Below are 22125 nucleotides of genomic sequence, written 5' to 3'. Positions count from 1 at the left end.
CAAGCTCCTTTTCTCTTAGCTAAGTGTTGAAACCCTTAGAGTACTGGTCATCAGGATTCTAAATGTGAGCTGTTTTCAGGTAGTGTCTACGTTTCCCAGAGCTTTGAGTATCAGGAAGACCTTTTGTCCATGTCCTATGGCCTTTTAGACCCTTGGACAACTTTGTGGGGTTTTGTTGTTGTGATTTTTTTTTTCTTTCTGTTTTTCTATTTTAAGACAGACTCTTACTAAATAACCCTGGCTGCTGGAATGCACTATGTAGCCCAGACTAGTCTCCAACTTATGATAACCCTCCTGCCTCAGTTTCCCAGGTATTGAGATCAATCATAAGCTTATGTCACCAAGCAGGGATGAACTCCTCACTTGTTCACTTTGTCATGATGCTCTTCTGTCTGAGGTGCACCTTCCCATCCCTGAAGTCCTGTATAGTGGCTTAGACTCCTGCCTCTTTTGGGGTCTTTACAGGAAAGCCTTGGCCGTCTTTAAATAATGTGCCATGTTGAGTATTGTCCCATTTTGGAGAGCTATTTTGCATTTTGTGTCCTTGCGTAAGTTAAGTATTGGACCAGTAAGAACATCTTTTTCATGGTTGTTTATGTCACCCAGTGCCATAGATAGAGGTGGTGCATGTGATGTATGTAAATGGGCCTTGAAATTATCTGTCTGTCTGTCTATTTATTTATTTTGGTTTTTCAAGACAGGGTTTCTCTATATATCCTTGGTTGTCACTCACTCTGTAGACCAGGCTAGCCTCCAACTCACTCTGTAGACCAGGCTAGCCTCCAGCTCAGAGTTCTGCCTGCCTCTTCCATCCAAGGGCTGGGACTACAGGCATGTGCCACCACCAGCAGCTTTGAAATTATTTTACTACAGATATAGTTTCTTCTTGTTACACAAGAAAGTACTTTGAAAAGCCTTACAGTCTTACATTTGTAAGTCATGCTTTGAGTAATACCTTCATATTAGAGAAGTCAAATGTGCTGCACTGATTCATAGTTGTGGTTTGAAATCAATAATGTATCTGATTTTTAAACTTGTGTGATTTTTGTTCTTTTTTTTCTAAAGGGGTGTGTGTGTGTTCCCTCCTACCATGTGGGCTCCTGGGATGAATTCAGGCTGTCAGTCTTGGTGGCAAGGGCTTTTGTCCTCTGAGCCATCCAGTTGGCTCACTGCTGTGGTTTTTAATATCAGATTCTCATCACTGAGACATCTATTTAAAAGCCTGCATTCTTCAGTGGCTTTTCTCTCTGTGAAGGTGAACTGCCCCCTTGTGGACCATACAGATAGTGATTCAAGGAAAAACAGTCTGGTGGAATCAGTAATTTTCGAGTGCTAACAGGAAATCTTAGACCATGTGTTAATGAAAATCTTGTCTTTTACTAGTTTCTTGATAATATTTATCTTGAAGGTTAGAGGTAAACATTTTAAACTTATTATACATATTTATTTATGCATATGTGTGTGGGTGTATGTGGCAAGGCAAGTGTGGATCCAGGTCAAAGGGCAACCTAGAAGTTGGTTCTATTTTCCACCTTGTATGTCCTAGGAATTGAGCTCAGGTCATGAGACCTGGCCACAGGTACTGTTATCAGTGGAGCCTTCTCATAAGCAGGCATTTTGTAATTGAAAAGTTAAACATTTTTCTGTTTATGGCTAAGATTCCCTAAAGCCAGAGACTCTCACCTTAATGGGAACTAGGGAACAAATATATGAGGTGCCTAGGAAGCCACGTGAATGGAGACACTAATGGTAACACCGGGGATAATGAGGCTCAGCCGAAGGGCTCTTCCTTAGTGACGAGGAGGCTTTGGGGAGCACCATCAACTTGTCTGGGAGTGAGCGCTTGTGTGAGAAGTGAGCTCCCACCTTCCTCTCCATGCTGAGGGTATAATACATATAGCAAGTAATTCCCTTAAACACAATTGTCACAAGTAGGTGGAGACCGTAGACAGTGTCCCATCCTGCCTCACCCAGCTGAATCAGGCCACTTAGCAATTGCTGGTCTGTTCTATCAAATCACGTAAGTGGCATCATGCAACATGTACACCTTTGAGGTTCAGAAGTCATGCGTGTTGGGTGTAGTACTAGTTCAGTCTCACTTCTGAGTATTTTTCTCTTCCATTGTATGGCTGTATCAATCACAGTGGTTTCTTCATCTCCCACTTGAGAGGGGATCGAGTATTTGGCATTGATAAAGCCTCCATAAACATTTGTGTGTGAGTTTGTGTGTGAATATAGGCTTGTATTTGTGTGGATAAGTACTGAGAAGTGGTGTTGGATGGTCATATAGTGAGTATATTCTTCACTTCAAAGGAAACTACCAAACCTTGTTGGGGAGAGGTTGTAACCGTGTGCTCCAGAAAGTGGAGCAGTAACCTTGCCTCCGTGTCTTACCTGAGAGTGACCCATCCTTCCCAGTATGGAACAAGTTGAGGGCACTGTTGCTACTGTTGGCACTGTTGGGGAAACTGTTGTTGCTCTTCAGTGCCTGACAGGAGGGTCACGTCTGTTCTCACATTGTCCCACATTCTAGACAGAGAACGGAGGAGACAGCCTAGTGTCAGCTTCCCGTTAGGAAGGCAATAGGCATGCTTCAGCTTCAACTAGATTTCCATCCAGACCTCATCAGCTAGAACCAGATTGCTTTAGTGAGAGTGAGGTTGCAATGTCCCCCAAACAGAACTGCCAAGAGGGAGAATATGCAACTGTTTCTTACTGTGTGTGGTGACACAATTTAAATTGGTTATGTTTTAAAACTATAAGGGAAACTCATAGGCAGCCCCTGCCCTCTTGAATAAAGGAGGGCGGGAACAAGGGTTCCATGCTTTCTGTTGATTTTTCTCATGTAGAGCAGGTGTATCTGGTTCTGGTTTGGGAGTGCGGATTGCAGGCATTCAGTGACCATCACCAGAAAGTGCTGGGAGAGGAGTGGTGCAAGATGCTGGGTGATGAGTGGAACTAGGACTTGTGTGCCAGAGAGGGAGTGGAGGTTCCAGGACGTTCTGTGCCTGCAGTGTTAAGTGTTCTGGAAGTATCTTTGGCACCTTTTAATTCGTCTGAGGTTCTTTGACATCTTACTTCTCGGGGTCTTGTCCCTTTACATACTCAGGAATGTTGGTGACATACTCATTAGCAGGATAGGGACATCAGTGTGGGATGTGTGTCTGTAGTCCAGGTGTCTAGGAGAGTGTCTGACCCTGTGCTGCTCTGCCTATAAATATAAAGAGCGAGGCCTTTAGAAAGAGAGAAGTGGGGTGGGTTAGCAGGAAGGAAAGGGCATGGGAAATATTTTCTTTATTTTGGTTCATTTAATAGATTTATAAGACATGTATTCTGATACTGTTAAATTATATTTCTAGGTATCTATTCTCTACTTATTTTATCTTTATTTTTTAATACATACTTCTAAAGAACTGAAAGACTTTTAGATTTATTTTACGTGTGTCTGGGTGTTTTGCCTGCGTGCATGTTGCTGCTTGCATCCCTAGTGCCCAAGGAGTCCAGATGAAGATGTTGGATCCCCTGGGACTGAAGTTACAGAAGGTTGTGGGCCACTGGATAGATGCTGGGAATTAAACCTGGATCTTCCGGAAGAGCAGTCAGCAACTGCTGTGCCATCTCTCCAGCCCCAGTTTATTTTATCTTTAAATTTCCATTGTATATATCCGTATAACACCAACTGTGTTACTTTACATACAGGGATTTTGATACAAGTACGTATTTTACATTGTTTCAGTCTCAGTTTTGTTGGTACAACAAGGTGCTTTTTTAATTTGAAGGTTACTGTTCTTGTAAAAGCTGCTCTCCTGGAGGAACCAGTGTGTGTTTTGACACTCCAGGGTGCTAACGTCTGTGTTAGAAAGCTTGTTAGACATTCCGTAGAAAGCTTGTGAAAGAGTCCCTGTACTCAGAATTTAAAGCCAAAAAAAAGAAATACATCTATTTTTTTAGACTAACCAAAGTTGGAGGGGCCCACTGTGTTAAAAAACTGAAGTTTTCCTCAAGTTAGCAAAAAAAAAAAAAAAAAAAAAGTAAATTCCTGAGTTGTGTATAAAGGGAGACACTGATTTCCAGGAAGACGTCCACTAGGTGGCGTGGTTCTCTTTCTGTTCGGCCCCTCTGCTGTTCCCAGCTCAGGTCGAGTTCCCTGTCTGCTCTTAATAATGTTGTATCTTTCTGACATTGAGAAAGACTGAAATTAAAATATGGCGGCATAAGCTTGTGTTAGAGCGGTCTTGTATCGAGAGAATAGAGGGAATGTGCTCTATATGGAGTAGGCCCAGAAGAAAACGTCAGGGAGGCTAGCAGTTTGTACAAGGAAAACGTTGGCAGGGGTAATGGTTGGCACAGTTTCACCCAGTAGTGGTCTCCATTCTGTAAGGACATCACTGGAGACCTAGGATAGGCAGGGCACAAGTCAGAGGTAAGAAACACAAGGACAGGAGACAGAAATGAGAGATGGTGTCAGGACACCACAAGGGCAGGGAGAAAGGGTGACTATGTTAAAAAAGCAGAAGGATGTGGAAAGTCTCACCTTTCACAGTGTGGCTCCCCAGTGCTGTTGTACAGCAGGAGACACTGCACTAAGTCACACATGTACGGAGCTGCATGCTCTAAGACATAACTGATTATTTCCTCTGTTGTGCTTATTTATAGCCCCTGCAGTCAGCACCTTTTCTTTATGGATGGCCGTTGTTTATGGCTGGCACATGCTCTGCACTGTCCTTAATGAAATTCACTGCCTGTCCCATTCTCTCACCACTCCAAAGCTATTTCCAGTCTTCTCTCCCGTGTAACTGACCCATAGTTGTTGCTGCGTGTGACAACTCCACGAGCTAGTAATGCAGATGAAGATGTTAGTTTAGTGCTAGTGACAGTCGGACCCAGGGCATGTGCATGCTGAGCACTCTCCCTCTGAGCCCTATCTGTGGTCCAGTGATAGATGTTTAAAAGAAGGTAAGGAAGTATCGTAGAAGTGGCAGAACTAGACTTGGTGTTTCTGACAGTCACGAGCCTGAGTGGTGAGAGCTGTGTTCCCTCCATATTTCCTAGACTATGAAGATTTGTGTCTCTTACTGTCTAATTTTATGACTGGCATCTCCATACATCCTGTGCCAAGAAATGGATTTAATCTCAGTCATAGTGGTGTTCATGCTCAGAATTCTCTCTCTCCCTCCCCCTCCCTTTCCCTCTCCCTGGCTGTCTTAGAACTCACTGTGTAGACCAAGCTGGCCTCAAAATCAGACATCCATCTGCCTTGGCCTCATGAGTGGTGAGATATAAGATGTGTGTCACTGTGTCTAGCAAATGGTTTATTTCATGTGTTTAAGTGTTTTGCTGGGAGCTGGAGAGGTGGCTCTGTGGTTAAGAGCACTGACTGTTCTTCTAGAGTTCCTGAGTTCAATTCCCAGCAACCATGTGGTGGCTCACAACCATCTTTAATGGGATCTCATGCCCTCTTCTGGTGTGTCTGAAGACAAAGACAGTGTACTCACATGTATAAAATAAATACATCTTTTTAAAAAGAAAAGTGTTTGCCTGTATGTATGCCTCTGCACCATGTGTGTACCTGTGGACCCAGGGATGTCAGAAGAGGGTGTTGGGTTCCCTGAAAATGGAGATCCAGATGTTGTGAGCCACTAGGTGGGTGCTAGGAGTTGAACCTGGGTCCTTTGAAGAACACTCAGTGCTCTTAACCACTAAGCATCTCCCCAGCTCTCTAGAATTTTTCCATAGTTTACTATCACCTGCTGGATTGAGTACAACATTTCGGGTTGAGCCTCCTGTGGTAATTCAGTTCCCTATAGTTAAGTTATGTTTCATGTGAAGTAATTCCCTGTGATAGTGGCCACTCTGTGATCTTGAGTCGTTTGTATTACTTAGCTTACTTAGAACAAACTCCAGAGCTTTCCCCTGAGTGCTCTCTGTTGACACTCTTTCCTTTCTTTGAGGATTTCATTTTGAAATATCTCACTCCACGCAAAGGAAACGTGTCCTCTGCTGGGTGTTCACTGTTCTGTCTCAAGTACAGCTGTTCTTAGGCTCTCAGTGTCCTCCATAGTAGACTGTTGTTTGAGGGCTGTCTCATGTTGGTGACTCTGTGTGTGCATGGCGTGTTTCTGCAAAGGTAATTGGCCGGGCAGGTTGTCTCTCTGTGTCAGTGCATGCTAAGCAGAGATGTTAGAGCAGTTGACATTCTAGCACACACTCCTTACCTGGGCACAGCTGACACACTGATGCGTGAACTGCATTTTCTCTCTTAGATTTTAGAAGTAGTTGGGGGTTGGGGATGTTTGTGATTTGGAATAAGTTTTAATTTTTTCTTCTAGAAACTACCCAACTCTGGCCAATATTGAAAGGAAAAAGCTGTTACAGCTGGAAAAGGAAAAGAGAGGAGAAGTGTTGACAACCACACAGTACGGGTGAGTTCCTTGACGCTGTCCCTGTGCATCCTCTGTGCTCCTTCAAAAGCACGAGCTTCTGGGGAAGAGAGGGGGCATCCCAGTCTCCTCACATCCCTCTGCTGCCATTCTGAAATCTCGCTCTGTACCTTTAGCTTTAGCAATTGTTTAAATTGTATCTTAAGTACCACTACCTAGAGGGTATCTACACATGTGATAGGGTTTGAACAGTCCTTTCCCTCCTTGTTGCCCTGCTAGTCAGCATAGGGATGATAGCAGTGTCTCTACCGTGGGCCACACTGCCCTGTGCTTCTTCAGACAAGCAAACTCTTGCTTGGATGTGTAGGAAATGTAATCAAGAAGGGCCCACAGGATTGTTTCAGTCAATTCCCTTGTCATTCAAGCAGTTAGACAGTTGCTTATTAATAAAAATAGATCTGTCGTACAGCGGCCATGCTCTCCCGTCTCTCCTGTCAGTAATACTCGAGGTCTCCTTTCCTCCACTCACTTTCTTGTTCAGAATTTTTTTATTTTATTTTACTAACCTAACAGTTTAAATATACAAATCCTAAGTGCATTGCACGATGAATGCCCGTGTTCTCTCTCTCTCTCGCTCTCTCGCTCTCTCTCTCTCTCTCTCTCACACACACACACACACACACACACACACCCCTACCCCACCACATAGATTGACATACAGAATGTCCTTGTTCACCCAGCTCCCTTAAGCACTATCCTGTTCAGTGTACCCCATAAACAGTAACATTGTTTTGGTTTTTAATTATTATAAATTATTTCTGTCCTTACAATTATGTAAATGAAACCATACGCTATATATATATATTCTTGGGTAAATTTTTTTTTGAGATACATGCATGCTACATATAGACATTTTTGTACATGTCTTTTGTGGACATTAATGTTCATTTTTATTTTTCATGAGACAGATGGTATGTCATAGGTTATCTATATGATTAGCTTTAATAGTTGGCCAAATGGTTGGACTGATTTGGACTTCTGCTCATTGCATGTGATCTCTCTGTCTCTCAGTTACTAACAATATCAAGCATCTTATTTTTTTTCTAATTATGTGTGTGAGAGGGGTGCTGAGTTGTGCACTTAAGTGCAATGTCTGTAGAGGCTGTAGGAGGGTGTAAGATCTCGGGAGTTAGAGTTCTAGGGAATTGTGAACCACCCAGTGTTGATTCTGGGAACTGAACTCCAGTTCTGGAAGGGATGCTGTACACCTCTCCAGCTTCAAAGGGCTTACCGCCCTTGATTTCCAAGAGTTAATGTTTGGTTGCGTACATTAAGGATGCACCTCTTAATTTTCCTTGCCTTTGCTTTTAAATGCTGTCCTTTAAAAAAAGATACAACAGGAAGTACTTGCCACTGGCATTTGGGGTCAGAATGGTGTTGGGAACATCTATTGTGGTGACACAGCTCAGACACAGTTGAGGACCAGGTGGGTAATGGCTATGATCCCTAGATGCTAACTCTTAGGTGTTCTTTGTTGTATAAATCTATCAGGCATTTTCCTTCTGCTCAGAGGACTTTACTGAATGTTTATTCAAAGAGAGGATCTGGTGAAGGTGACATTCTTATAAATGCTTTGCAAACCTAGAAGCTCCCTTAAAATGAGTAACTTTTTTTTTTTTTTTTTTTTTTGGAGCTGGGGGCGTAACTTTTTAATTAAATAAGAGTGGGTGTGTTTTGTAAACTCTTAAGACAGATGCTGATGTATAGTATGAAAATGCCACACGCTGAGATCTACCAGTGATGACACAACAGAGTCCTGTGTCAGGGCTCAAAACACTTATGGGAACTGCAGCTAGAACTGATTAAGACTCAAGGGTGTAGGGTGTGGACCTTTAGCCTTTGTGTAGTTCTTTATTTTGGTCTCTTTAATGTCTTAGGGTCTAAGTGGTCAATTTAACATCCATATTTCTTTTGCTCCTTTTTTTCCTTACTCCAGCAAAATGAAGGGCATGTCCAGACATTCACAGATGGCAAGGATCAGGAGTCCTGGTAAACATTATAAATGGAAAAGCGGTGGGGCTAGACAGAGAGCAGTCTTTGGACTAGGCAATCGTGCCAGAGATTTGAAGCCTGAAATTCCGACCAATGTAGACCCTCTTGGTGCATTGATCCACAGCGACTCTGGTAAGCTGAATGGGAGATGACACATACACACTTGTGTGCATTGCGGTGGATTGGATGCAGAGGGATCTGGGAACAGTGGAGTGTTGGGTTAAGTACAGTTCGATAAGATTTAGAAGGAGTGGTAATAAACTAAGCACAACTAATAGTTACCGAGTAAGGACCTTGCCGTGCTCCCTGTGCTTGGTGTGTATTACCTCTTTTCTGTAGAAGGGCCTTTTGTGCAGGTGGTATTCTGATTGCCATTTAGAGACAAGACTGCAGAGACCAAGCAGGTCACTTTAGTCGCACTGGTAGCTGCTGCAGAACCAGAACTTGAGCTGAGGGGTCTGACTCTAATACTGTGCATGTATCTAAATGTAAGGTCTGAGTTTGTCTGATAAGTGTTGTGAGTATAGGAGCTGAAGATGTGGGAAGGAGTTTAGGCAGACCCCTTCTGACTATCCTTGTAGTTCAATGGAGGAGCGCTTGTTTGGTGTGTACAGAGACCCACTCCAAATAAAAATAAAGCAAAAGCTCTTTTTTAATGTTTGATAAGACCAAGGAAAGGCAGAATTTCTTTTAAGGCAGGCTCTTGCTGTGTAGCCCAGAATGGCTTCATACCTTGGTGTTCCTCCTGCGTTAGAACATTTGAGTCTGTGTGTGTTGCCGTGGCTGGCCTGTCCACCTGTTTTGAAGCTTGTCCCCTTACCCTTGGATAGCAGCTCGGTTTTGGAATGTAGTTGTTGCAGTTGTCAGTGGTGCTGACACTGAGGTAGCACAGTCCAGTGCTTCTCATGGCAGCTGACACCAAGCACGTGCTCACTCTGAGGGTAAAGTCCTCAGGGTTGGCATGGAGTACACACCTTTAATCTTGACATCATAGCCAAGGCAACTTAAGGAAGGGCTTATTTTGTGCTTGTCATTCCAGAGGCCCATGACAGCAGAATGGAGGTTGTCAAAGACATCGAGGTAAACTGAGGCAGGGTGTAGTGTTGGCAATTGGCTAGGGCTGTTTGAAATGCCCCCTGGGGACCCAGTAGGAAAATCCTTTGAGGGCTGCAAAAGGCTGGTGAAAAAAGAAAGAAAAAGAAAGGGGGTAGGGAGGCTAGATAGATGGCTCAGTGGTTAAGAGCACTGACTGTTCTTCCAGAGGTCCTGAGTTCAATTCCCAGCAACCACATGGTGGCTCACAACTATCTGTAATGAGATCTGATGCCCTCTTCTGGTGTGTCTGAAGACAGTGACAGTGTACTCACATATATAAAAATAATTAAATCTTTAAAAAAGAAAAAAACGGGGGTTGGGGATTTAGCTCAGTGGTAGAGCGCTTGCCTAGCAACCGCAAAGTCCTGGGTTCGGTCCCCAGCTCTGAAAAAAAGAAAAAAGAAAAAAAAGGGGAAAATAATCTCTCTCTCTCTCTCTCTCTCTCTCTCTCTCTCTCTCTCTCTCTCACACACACACACACACACACACACACATTCACACACATTCACACGTTGGGTAGATGGAGCAAAATTCCAGTGAGCTGGCTCCAACCGTCTTACATACATGTGCAGCATGCAAACACTTGGTGGATGAGCAGGCACCAACAAGCTTCACATATGTGCATACATGCACATACATGTTTGGTAGATGAGCACACTTTGTTTTTTCTCCCTCAGCTTATATCCCCCAGCAAACCTTTGAAGCAGTATGAAAATTACAATGTGATTGCATTCTATTTTTCTTCTTAGGGAACAACCACAATGAGTAAATGTAAGAAAAAACACGTTCTTCAGCACCCTCATGAGAATAAACACTTTATGCATTACAAGTGAAAAAATTCCCAAGAACCCACATACATTTGTAACTAAGCAACTTGTTACAGATTAACAAAATTTAAACAAGCAAAGTAATTTTCTCAGCCAGTTTTTCTTAACTGGCAGACAGGCTATAATTTGTGGTTACAAAGAAAGGATCAATTATTTTATTATTCATCTTAAAAAAATAATCTTACAAAAATCCTAAGAGAATCACAATTCTAAATTTCTATATAAAAAACAGTCATTTCTACTTAAATCCTCAAAATGTATATCTACTCATCAGCAGTTTTTATGAGATCATATCAGGAAGCTGAGGGCAAAAGTGGGCACCTGAAATTAGTCATCCTCTTGATTCGCAGTCCTGCTTTAGTACGAGACCACTTCCTGTTCTCTGACCTTAGAAAGTCCCTAGTGAACTATTAAGAATGTGTCTTTCTGGGGTTGGGGATTTGGCTCAGTGGTAGAGCGTTTGCTAGGCAAGCGCAAGGTTCTGGGTTCGGTCCCCAGCTCCGAAAAAGAAAAAAAAAAAAAAAAAACAAAAAAACTTCATGCTGCTCCCTCTGAATTTTCTCCATCAGAGCCACTAACAAAACATCTGAACCTTCCATCTTTAACAGTCTGCTCCTAAGGGTCTTGGCTAACAATCTACATTTCTAAGTTCTTTCCTAGGATGGTTATTGAATTAGTAATCCGCTCCAGCAATGCTTGATAAAGATCAAGCGCAATTACTGAGTGCCACCGACACTGCCCAGTGAGGGCTGGAAGCCCTTAGAGTTTGCACACAATTCTCAGATAAAGAGGGATGTGATGTGAGGGCAGCGGAGTGAAGCTGTACAGCAGTATGAAGGCTCAGGGCTCCTCCCCTCTGGGCTCTGCCTGCTGCCACAGCAGTCCAGCTGCTGTCGTGACTTAGGTTGACTTTGTTGTGTAAGAGGTAGGTGTTAAAGCCATAAGAGTCTTTAATGCAGGGGGTGGTTTGAATGAGATTCCTCCCCCCTTCCCCTCCAGGCTCCTGTTTGAATACTTGGTCCCCAGGTGGTGGGACCATTGGAGAAGGATTGGGAGGCGTGGCCTTGATAGAGAAGGTGTGCCATTGCAGTAGACGTTGAGGTTTCAAACTCTTTCCCCTCCCGTCCCCATTCCCAGTTCTTTCTGCCTCTCAGGTGTGGTTTGGGATGTGTGCTCTCAGTGCCACCTGCAGCCATGCCTTCATTCCACCGTCATGGGCTCTAACCAGCTGTGGGCCCGATTCACTGCTTCCTTTCTTTTGGTCATGTTTTATTACAGTGACGGAAAGGAACTAATGGCAGTGCTCATCCTCAAACGTCTCTCTGAGAATCAGTGTGTAAAGCAAGGTTCCTGTGCAAGGTGCTATCTGCATGCATTTGTTTTTGATATAACGCTTTTTTCCAACCAGTGGTGACCAACTCAGGGCCTCGAGTGTAGTGGGTGGTAATCTACTGAACTGCATCTCTAGGCTGCATTTCCTTTAGTCAACTGATGACTCCTGGGCCTAGAGGCAATGTCAGGTAGGAGGGTGGACATTGTGCATAGAAGGAAGCTGCCAGCTGAAATGATGACAACATATTCCAGGAAGAGTTTTCTATACAGTTCAGAAGGGATTTCTGGGAGGCTGAGAGGTGACTGCTGTCGCATGCATAAGAGCGCTTGCTACTCTTGCAGAGGACCCATGTTTGTTTTCAAGTACCCACAAGATGGCTCACAACTTTGGGCACAGATCATACATGTGCATACATACATACACACAGACAGACAGATAGACAAAATACTCATTCATACCCATAAACTGGATTATCTTTAAAGGAAGAGGGGACTGTGATTAGGGGCCTAGCACTACAGTTGAAAAAAAAAAGTGGGGATTTTAAAGAACTGTTGGTGCTTTCAGGAAAGCTCTTCCTGAGCAGTTTCAGAATGGGGGCTGGTCACACTGACTTCCAGGGCGGGGAGGGTGCTGCAGCTGAGTTGCTCTTGTGCTCAGTGAGTCAGTGAACCATGCCTGTATGTGAACCTCTTGGAGCATCTAACAGGACAGAACACAGAGCCAAGCGTGGCAGTTTCCTAAGGAGTGTCAAGAAGGAGCATGGAAGTTTCATGTCCCTTCCTTCAACTATAAACTGTATGTTTAGTAATAACCTGATGTGTGAGAGAGAAACAGGCAGGCATTGGCTGACTGCTGGTCTAGTGGTAATTCAAATTTTCTTCTTTTGTTCAGTGAGAACATGGTACTTTTTTACTCTAAAAATTGTTGTTAATGTTTAACAGTAAGATTCTTTGAGTCAGTATTTTGTGCTCTGAAATTTTATTTCATGGTCTTGTTTGGTAATCTATTTATACTGGTATTTTCATCTCAGAGACTAGGGTTTAGCTGTTTTATTTATTTATTTATTTATTTATTTATTTATTTATTTATTTATTTTTGAGTTTCTTTATCTGTTGGTGCAGCGCCTTTGACGGTCTTCAGATTGAGTGCTGAAGTATTTAGATGAGAACTGGTAGGTGGCCCCCGCGGCTGTGAGAGGGACGCTTCTCAGCCTGTCCCTGCCATAGTTTTGAGAGCTGTTGTAGATTAGGAGGACGTGGTGTGTTTTGAGATAGAGTTCCTTGCTCTGTAATCCAGGGTCTTGAACTTCCCAGTTTTCCTGCCTCTGCCTTCTGAGTGCCTGAGTTACACACATGCACGACCATGCCTGGTATACTTCCAAGAATTATTTCTTGTGACATGCCCCTTAAACATGTAAGAGAGAGAGTAGTTTTTGTGCACATCCACCCTTATCTTTTGGGGAGGTGGTCAGCTTTGTGACCCTCCTAGTATACTTAACACTCAGTTTGTAAATTTCAAATAGTTTTCTCCTGAAACTAGAGTCTTCTAGAGAAACAGCAGACCAGGGCAGAAAAGCACATGGTCAGCCTAGAGTAGCTTATGGTGTCATAAAGTTCTCTAGAGCGTACAAAGGTCACAGGTGTGGTAGTGCATCCCTGTAATCCCAGCCCGCAGGAGGCTGAGGGCCTGGGCTGTCCAGTGAGAGTTGTCTTTAGTAAAGTATAGGACAGAATGGAAAGACATACTGAGAAAGGTTCTAATAAAGGATTTTCAGTGACTACAATCACAGAATAAATGATAATAAATCATGACATCTCTCCCAAAAGTAAATAGCTATGAATCTATCTGTATCTATCTGTACTGACTTAATAAGTATTTGAATAAATACATATGAAGGAAAGAGACAGATTTTTTAAGAGAGAGAGAGAGAGAGAGAGAGAGTGTGTGTGTGTGTGTGTGTGTGTGTGTGTGTGTGTGTGTGTGTGTGTGTGGTGCCCACACCAGCCAGAAGAGTTCGTTGGGTCCCCTGAGGCTGGAATTATAGACAGCTGTGGACTACCTCATGTGGGTATTAGGACCCAAACCTGCTCTCTGCAGGAGAAGCAAGTGTCCTTAATCACTGAGCCGTGTTCCCAACCTAAGGGACAACTCTTCTTAAAGAATAATTGTAGTGCATACATGTAGAACACAATGAGAGAAATACAAAATAACCATTAGAACGCCTTAGTAATAATTGTTTAAAAATAATTACTGCCTCAGGGTACCTGTTCTTCAAATACTTATTAATTAAGTCAGTGATGCCATGGATTTAAGGGCTTATCCTTTGTGATATTTGTCAAAAAAACAAACAAAACTGCTGTGGGTATGTGTTTGTGGGCGTCTGTCCCTAGAATCCCAGCACTTAGGAAACTGAGGCAGAGAATTGTCATAGCCATATGATATCTCGGTTGATAGGACCTAAGTGAGACCACGCTGTTAGAAAACACAACATTTGACTGTTCTGTGTTTGGTGTCTTTCTTTAGGCTCTGGAAGAGTTACTGTTGTCTGGGCTTGCTCATTCAAACAATGGAGGAACAGACTGCATGCTCACATTGTGGTAGACTGGCTTAGTTTGCTCAAAATGGACATGAAGAAACTGCTTGTTCCCCTTTCTCCTTCTTAATATATAAGACAAGTTGATCATCTGGCTTGAAATCTATGCGGGATCTTAGACTCTCATTAGCACATCAGTTAGCATTTGGTAGTGGTGGTGGTGGTTCTGTCTTCATCCTTCATGTGTGCCTTATGTGAGGTGCAAGGCCAGTGTTGACAGGACGGCACCCCTGCATTTTCCAGTGACGTGTTTGGGTCCCCTAGACTGGTTTAGTGAGCACTGAGTGCTCAGCCCTGAAACACTCCCCACTGGGTGTGGACGGAATCGGTTCATTGGGTAGACAGTCACTCGTCTTCAGTCCAGCTTTGGCTTTATGGCTTGTTTAGATCAGAGCTAATGTTTAAGAACTGCTAAAATGAATGTAACGGGTGGTATCCTGGGGGTACAAAGAATCTTTCTGGGCTACCATTAAACCCCTAACCTTTGGCAAGCTCTTCAGTACTTGCCAAATTCTCATGCTGTCTTGTTGAATTACGTTCTTAGAAGTTTTGAGCAGATTCATTGACTGAATTGTAAAATGCTTCAAGTAAATTTGGTTTATTTAAATGTTAAAAGTAGAATTTTTATATTATGCTTACTCCTCAGTCTAGTTTTGACTTACTGATCTCGGCACAGTACTGTACTGCTAATGGGTGTTCTGACTGTCCTCTCCCTGAGGTTAATTGCAGAGATTGTGGAATTTAGGTTAGGAAGGGCCCAGATTCCATAGCATGCACAGCATGGTCAGTCAGCTAAGTTGTGTGCAGTTAAACTTCCCTGTCTCCCCTGGAGGGAGAACTTCTTAGCTTAGGATGCACACTTTCAGCCCTCGCAGGGTTAAGGGTCAGCAGAGATGGCTTGTCTTATCTCACTTGCAGGTGAGAAGTCTCCAGCTTTCTTTTGACAGTGGAGGCACTCTGGGCTACCCTCTGAGTCACTGTTCTCTCCCCTTCTGTTGCAGAGTCTGATAAGGATGAGAAATCACAAAGGGCTATAGTGCCCAAGGAAGTGACACCAGCCTTGTGCTCACTGATGAGCAGCTACGGCAATGTCTCCGGGTCAGAGAGTGAACCAGAAGGTAAGGTGGAAGTGACTTTTAGGTCCCTTGTCATGTTTTTAGCAGCTTTGGTAAATGAATAGTGTTCCCAACACTCAAGAAGATTAGAAGGTTTGGGTCATCCACAGCTATATATAATGAGCTTGTAGCCAGCCTGGGCTACATAAAACCTGGTCTATGCAAATAATGAAATGAAATTTAAGTCTGTGTGGGTCAGTGCTGTTTATAGCATACATTTATTAACTTATCTCACTTGAAATGCACAGTGGCCCTGATCTTTTTTAGTGTGTGTGTGTGTGTATGTGTGTGTGTGTGTGTGTGTGTATGTGTGTGTGTTTGGGTGCGTGAGCAAGCAGGCGGGAATATGCATGTGGACAAGTGTGCAGGAGGCCAAGGTCCATGCTCAGTGTCTTTCTAAATTCCTCTGCACCTTTCTTTTTAGATAGGGTTTCTTACTGAACTCAGAGCTTATCAAGTCAGTCAGGCTGTCTGGGCAGGTAGCTTTAGGAAACCTGCATGTCTCTGCTCAGAAGCACACGCTACCACACCCACCTTTTCCCACCCAGGTTCCTCAGGCTTGTGTGACAGATTCCTCACCTGCTTGTTGTAAAGGATTGAAGAAATGGAATCATTTCATGAGCCTGTGAAGTTAGTGATGCCACTTACTCTAGCTGTGATAGGCTATTGATCAGATACAGTATCGTTTTAACCCAGGATTTGCATTGATAATGCACTGTGCTTAGTGAATAAACCAGTGTTCTGTAAATGGCAAAACCTGGACCTTCGAGGTAATTGTCTTTAGGCCTTTCCTACTATGAGAAGGTGCATGTGTTCGTTACGGAGAAGCTGCGTGATCAAAGTAGGAGGCGGGAGAAGAGAAGAGTAAGTGTTGATGTAGAATGAAGAGGACATAACTGGACAAAGTTAGCAGTTCTTTGAGATAACCAGTGTTTGTGTACTTGAAGGATGTAAACTGTGGAAGAGTGGAGCTTTGATTAGAAACTTGGAGTTTGTATATCTCTCTGTAACATGGGAGCCTTTTGATACAAATGGGTATGGGCTCTTCTGGTAGTAGTTAAAGCTACTTGAATTTTGAAACGTAAGCTATTTTGGCTTTATCAGAGTATTCCTTAACAGGTAGTTGCCTTTTTAAATTTTAAGAAAAACAGTATTTATTTCTTACTCTTGTTTCTAGTATACCGATAGGAAAATGAAGTTATTCTTTAAACACATATTGCATTTCCTCCCTATCAGCTGTATTTATAACTCGATAAGGAAGGAGACTTAACGGATTACTGAGTCCCATAAAAGCAAGGTGAACTAATGTTTCCTTCTCTCCCTCTGACGATGAAACATTTAATACTCAGCATGCTCAGGTCTTCCATTTATGGCTACCACTGTTTTTAAACTGGAAGGAAGAAAGAAAGTAGGAGGCTTTGGAAATGTCACACCTGCTTTATGTGTCACCAGGGTTAGAGGGGATAAGTTTGTTAACAATGTAGTAGAACCTATGTAAAAATCTAGGTTTGGGGACTTCCAACTGTGTCACACCTCCTGTGTCCCCTGTCGGTGTGTTACTCGCTCTTTCTGAACAGGAGAGAGGCATAGCATCTTTTATATGTAGCAAATTTTTATGTGGATTTATTTTTACTAGCAGTTGCTGCTTTAAGGAGAATGCCTTTGTTTAGTACTTTATGTAGTTTGAGTTCACGTCATCAAGCTGTCCAGTCACTACCCACTGTCTAGTACATGGGTTAGAGGAGGGTCCTCAAGCAAGGCTAAAGCAGACAGGGTATGCTTGATCGGGGGCTGCCTAAAGTATGACTAAGGAGTGCTTCAGGTGCTTTGCTCTGCTGCTTTTCCTGGGTTTATACAGATCCCTGCAGCTGTTTGTCGGTTTGTTTCCCTTCAAACTGGCTCAACTGTGATTAGAGCCCCAAGCTGAGAACTGGTGTAAAATTCACAAACCAACAAGTGATCTTAAGAGGATAGCATAGCTGTAGTTTAAACTGATTTGTGGTTGGGGATTTAGCTCAGTGGTAGAGTGCTTGCCTAGCAAGCACAAGGCCCTGGGTTCGGTCCCCAGCTCCGAAAAAAAGAAAAAAAAAAACAAAAACTGATTTGATTTGGGAAACATTGCATTAATAGATGACAATTAGCTGAAAGATATTAGAAGCCTCAAGAAAGAAAAATCTAAGTGACTCCATGTTCCCATTTCTTAGCAGAAGGCTGACTGTGTAAACTGAGTCACCTGACCTTTGTGCTCCTTGGCTGGAGTGATCAATACTTGAAGGTTAAGTTAATAACAGTGATACGGTGCCCACTGTGCTGAGCTTTGCAGAGTGCTTCTAGAATTCTTGGCTGTTCTGTTTTATGGTTGCAGGCCTCTTTCCTCTTTTCTTCATCACTGAAGAAGTGCCCGTCATGTGGTCATGGCAAATGCTCATACAGTACTCATTCCATGCCAGGCTGTTCTAGTGCTGTACTCAGTTATAAGTACCTCGTAAGCTCAGTACCACCTGGTGTTTTCATTGTATAAATGAGGATGTATAAGCAAAGAGAAACTGCTTGCCAGAAGTCTCTTTTTTTTCTTTTTCTTTTTTTTTTTTTTTTTTTTTTTTTTTTTTTTCCGGGCTTGGGGACCGAACCCAGGCTGAGCTAAATCCCCAACCCTTGCCAGAAGTTTCTTGTGATGTTGATTTGAGCTCAGCAGTCTGACACTCAAGGCTGTGTTGAAATCTATGCCCCATAGTTCCTTTGCGATAGAATTTCCACATTGGGTCCTGTATAAACTTGACTGTGAGAGGGTCACCATCACTGACTCATGGTAAATAGAAGTCATGTTTGAGAGGAGGGTGGGGATCTCTCTTAGAGTTTGTGAAGTTGGCTTTCAGGTGTCAGGTGAGCCTGTATTTTGGGACAGGGTCTACGTGGTTTTGATGTACATGCTGTAGTGCGGTGATCGGTTTGACTTGCTACCGTTTTTGTCAGAGGATTGCATCTGTGCTCACCCTCACTGGCCCGTGGCCTTCCTCATTGTAGATTTTGGGCTTTGCTTCTTTTTTTAAGGATTTGTGTGGAATGTGTGGAATTTCTTCTTTTTTGACTTTTTTTTTTTTTTTTTTTTTAAGAATTCAACAGTGAAGCTATCTGAATATAACATTTTTCTTTTAGGAAGGTTTTTAATTATAAATTAAATTTCTCTCATAGATACAGTATTAATTAGGTTTCCTGTTCCTTCTGAGTTGAATTTACTGGTATACAATCAGTCACTCGTAGTAATAGGTATAGTAATAGTATAGTAATAGGATAGTAGTCATGTAGTGAGTGACTCTCCCCACGCCCCACTTCTCTTACTCTTGCTCAGAACTTACTCTATCTTTCCAAGGAACTAGCTCCCCGCTTCATGGATTTCTCTTTATTGTTTCTCTTTATTCTTCTTCCTTATTCAGTGGTATTCACTCAGTCCATGCACTTTCACTCTCTTACCTCCTCCCCTTTGTGCATCACTGTCAAATGCATCAAAGCTGTCAATTTGCCCTCGTGTGTTGCCTTAGCTGAATTCTACAAACTTGATGTTTTCATGCTAAATGATTTCCTGATTTACCTGGTAATCTTAGGAAAATTAGATTATTCTGAAGACAACTGATTTGAGGCAGCACCTGCCTTGCAGGTCAGGCTGGAACTAGCAGCTTCCCACCTGTCTTATCCAGTACTGGGTGATCTCCAGATGTGGGCGCTGGGCCTGCTTTGCTTTGTCAGTTTAGCCCTTTAGCGTTTTAAGCTGTCTGTCAGCATTCTTTCGAAGGACGGTGCGCTGAATCTCCACCCATCCTCTGCCTCACGCACACAGTCCAGCGGTGTGCTTCCCTGTGGTTAGGGAAAGCGTCAGTTCCCCCTGTAAGGCAAAGGGCGCCTGCATTTCCTAGAGTTACTTTGTCTTTGCTGAAGCTTGAGATGCGTGCCAGGGTGCCTACATTTTCTCCCTGTCTTGTTAAAGATTTCATCTGCCCCGCCTCACTGCTGTTGTTAAATGGTCATTATCTTTAACGTGTTTCTAAGACCATCTTTCCTTCCATTTATCCGCATATTTCTTGTCCGTAGTATTCATTACTCTTGAGTGGCTCCTGTCCCATGTGAGCGCTTTCTGTACTTTGAGGCAATCTCCTTCCTTCATCTTGGCAGTGTAAGCAGCTATGCTTTTTTGTTCTGTTTCTTGTTTGTTTGTTTGGGGGTGGGGTTCACTATAAAATAAGTTACTGGCAAGGACTGTTGCCAGGGGATGGCGGACAGCTTAAACTGCTTTTTAAAAAAATAGATTAGTCCGGGCAGTGGTGGCACGAAGTTATATCCCAGTACTCAGGAGGAGGGGCCGGCAGAACTCTGAGTAGAGGCCAACCTGGTCTACAACGAAAGTTCACAACAGCCAAGCGATGCAAAGAGACTCTGTCTTGAAAAACAAAGAGAAAAAGCTGCTGGGTAACCAGTGTGGCCGAGAGAGTTAGTGTGCCTTTTGGTTGTTTTTAAATTGTTTTCCTGCTTATCTATTTGTGTTTGTTTTTTTAACGTTAGAAGCTCCCATCAAGACGGAAGCAGAAGTTCTGGCAGAAAACCGTGTTGTTCTTCCTAGCAGTCCTCCCAAGAGTCCAAGACACAATGTTCGAACAACCGCTAGAACTGTCTTACGAGCCAAGTGGAAGGCCCAGAGGAGTGGGCTCCGAAAGATGATAACCCTTAAGCAGAAAAAGAGCCCCTGCCACCCATTATTTGAACCAAGAACACGTCACCCACATCTCCTGGAGATGGTAAATGGTTTTTCTTCATCCTGTGTTGGAAGGGTGGGGTCACTGGGTGCACTGTGAATGTGTGTTTCAGGCTACATGTGTTCTCTGGAGACTCGCCTGTGTGCGTGTCTTACTGTTAGAGCTGCGCTTGGCAAATGTCTGGAGCTGAGAACACGCAGCTCAGCTAGTTCTCATCACTGCTAACACCAGTGTATTTAAGTATGGATTTAACTGGTGATTAAGAAGTGTGTGTTGAGATTAAAATTTTCATTGGAAGCACAGCTAAATACAGTGGCAAGCTGAAGCAAAGGAAATAATTTTCTGTTTTAGAATACAAATGTCTATTGAGAACTGCAGAGAAATGACTTAGCTGTTTAGGGCACTGGCTGCTCCTTCAAAGGACCCAGGTTCAGTTCCCAGTACCACATGCTTGTTCTCAACTGTGTGTGACTTCCATTCTAGGGAGCCTGATGCCCTCTTCTGGTTTCACAGGCCTCAGGTGTACATACACACATGCAGACAAAGCACCCGTACACATATGATAAAATAAATGAATGAATTGGCTTTTTAAAGATGCCTTTAGAAAAGCCCAAACACAAGTCCTGAAGTGTCCTACTTCCTACTCACTTCCTACTCACTTCCTACTGCACAGCCTTTGTCCTGGCTCTACCTTTATTTGTATCTGTCTCAGGCTCTGATGGTTTCCTCAGCATCGAGGACTTAAGCATCCCAAACCGTTTGAGGCTCCAAGGGAGGGAGCAGTTTGTCTTGCTTCTGAGATGGGAATGACACTGTTCAGAGGGAAGAATCTTTTATGTCTAAGGGAAGCAGTTTTAGTTGAGCAGGAAGCCCCTTACCTTACCTCATCTTGTGAGTGCTTTTGCTGTAGCTGGAGTGTCCTGCCTGTCCTGTCAGGGTCACCTGCACACAATTACTTCCTATTAAATAGGACCTAGGATATACTCTGGTGTGATGCTTACTAGATACAGCCAATTGTATTTTTCAGATGTTTATCTGATGCTGAGTTAAAGGTCACTGAGTGATGCTTCTAATCTGTATTTTAGATACTAGAAAAACATCCAAAGGAAGTAAAATCCTTTTGGCAATTAACACTATTCCCTGGTTATATACTTTTGTGGCTACCAGGGAAATCTTAGCTTTCTTTCAGTTGTGATTTAAAAAATGGGGAGATGTGAAAGTAGGTATTTCAGCTCTTACTGCATTTAGCACACATCACTTTTATCATTTATAGACTTGGATTTGGGGATCCCCTTTATTATTTCATACCGACTTTAAAGACTATGTCAAGCTGTGGGGGAAGTCCTGTGCTGAAGTGTGAAGTAGTGTTGTCCCAGGGAGCTGAGTGTCAGGGAGTGCCTGCACCATTGGCATGGTGTGCCTTGGAGAGGAAAGAGCGTGACTTCTAACTGGCTTTCCTGCTCTTTGCTGCATACCCCTAAAGAGGAGCCAGGTGTGAGCATCTGTGCTGCTTAGAGAGCTGGGTGTCGACCCTAAGTCAAATGGAAAGGGGATGCGCTTTGTACTGTCTTTTGATAAAATGTCTGCTTTACTGTACTGTGCTCTCTCTTGGAGGAGGGGATACTTAGCATTTTAAGTTGTGTTTCTTGGACTTTCTTTTAAACTAGCTAATCTTTTTAATTTATGTTTTAGCTTCTAGCTCCAGATATTCGACATGAGAGAAATGTGATTCTGCAATGTGTTCGATATATCATCAAAAAAGACTTTTTTGGACTTACTGCTGGTTCTGTGAAAACTGAAGATGTGTAGATGTCTCGTGTCTCCACACATTTATGTAAAGTATGTGAGAGAGCATGCAGAGAAAGCCAGCAACGTCTGAAGACAGACAGGGTCAGTAACTTAACTGTGAACCTCCTGCGTGTTATGTCGGATTTTACGTCTGTCCTTTGGCTTTATGAAAATAAATGCATAGCTGGTCTTTTCTA

The 22125-nt window shown here is 43.1% G+C and overlaps 1 protein-coding gene across 1 annotated transcript in view; it reads left to right on the top strand.

The window, feature by feature from the left end:
* Nufip1 (nuclear FMR1 interacting protein 1) overlaps nucleotides 1-22125 on the top strand; it is a 29229-nt gene extending 7104 nt beyond the window's left edge. The window contains exons 6-10 of the mRNA XM_032917651.1: nucleotides 6330-6422; nucleotides 8377-8564; nucleotides 15282-15398; nucleotides 19950-20182; nucleotides 21833-22125. Of these exons, the coding sequence (XP_032773542.1) occupies nucleotides 6330-6422; nucleotides 8377-8564; nucleotides 15282-15398; nucleotides 19950-20182; nucleotides 21833-21949 (748 nt within the window). The 3' untranslated portion in view covers nucleotides 21950-22125. The remainder of the gene's footprint in view (nucleotides 1-6329; nucleotides 6423-8376; nucleotides 8565-15281; nucleotides 15399-19949; nucleotides 20183-21832) is intronic.

The sequence above is a fragment of the Rattus rattus genome, chromosome 12, assembly GCF_011064425.1.
Source record: "Rattus rattus isolate New Zealand chromosome 12, Rrattus_CSIRO_v1, whole genome shotgun sequence".
NCBI lineage: Eukaryota > Metazoa > Chordata > Mammalia > Rodentia > Muridae > Rattus > Rattus rattus.
The sequence above is the reverse complement of the archived record's forward strand: the minus strand, read 5'-3'. Positions and strand labels throughout refer to the sequence as shown.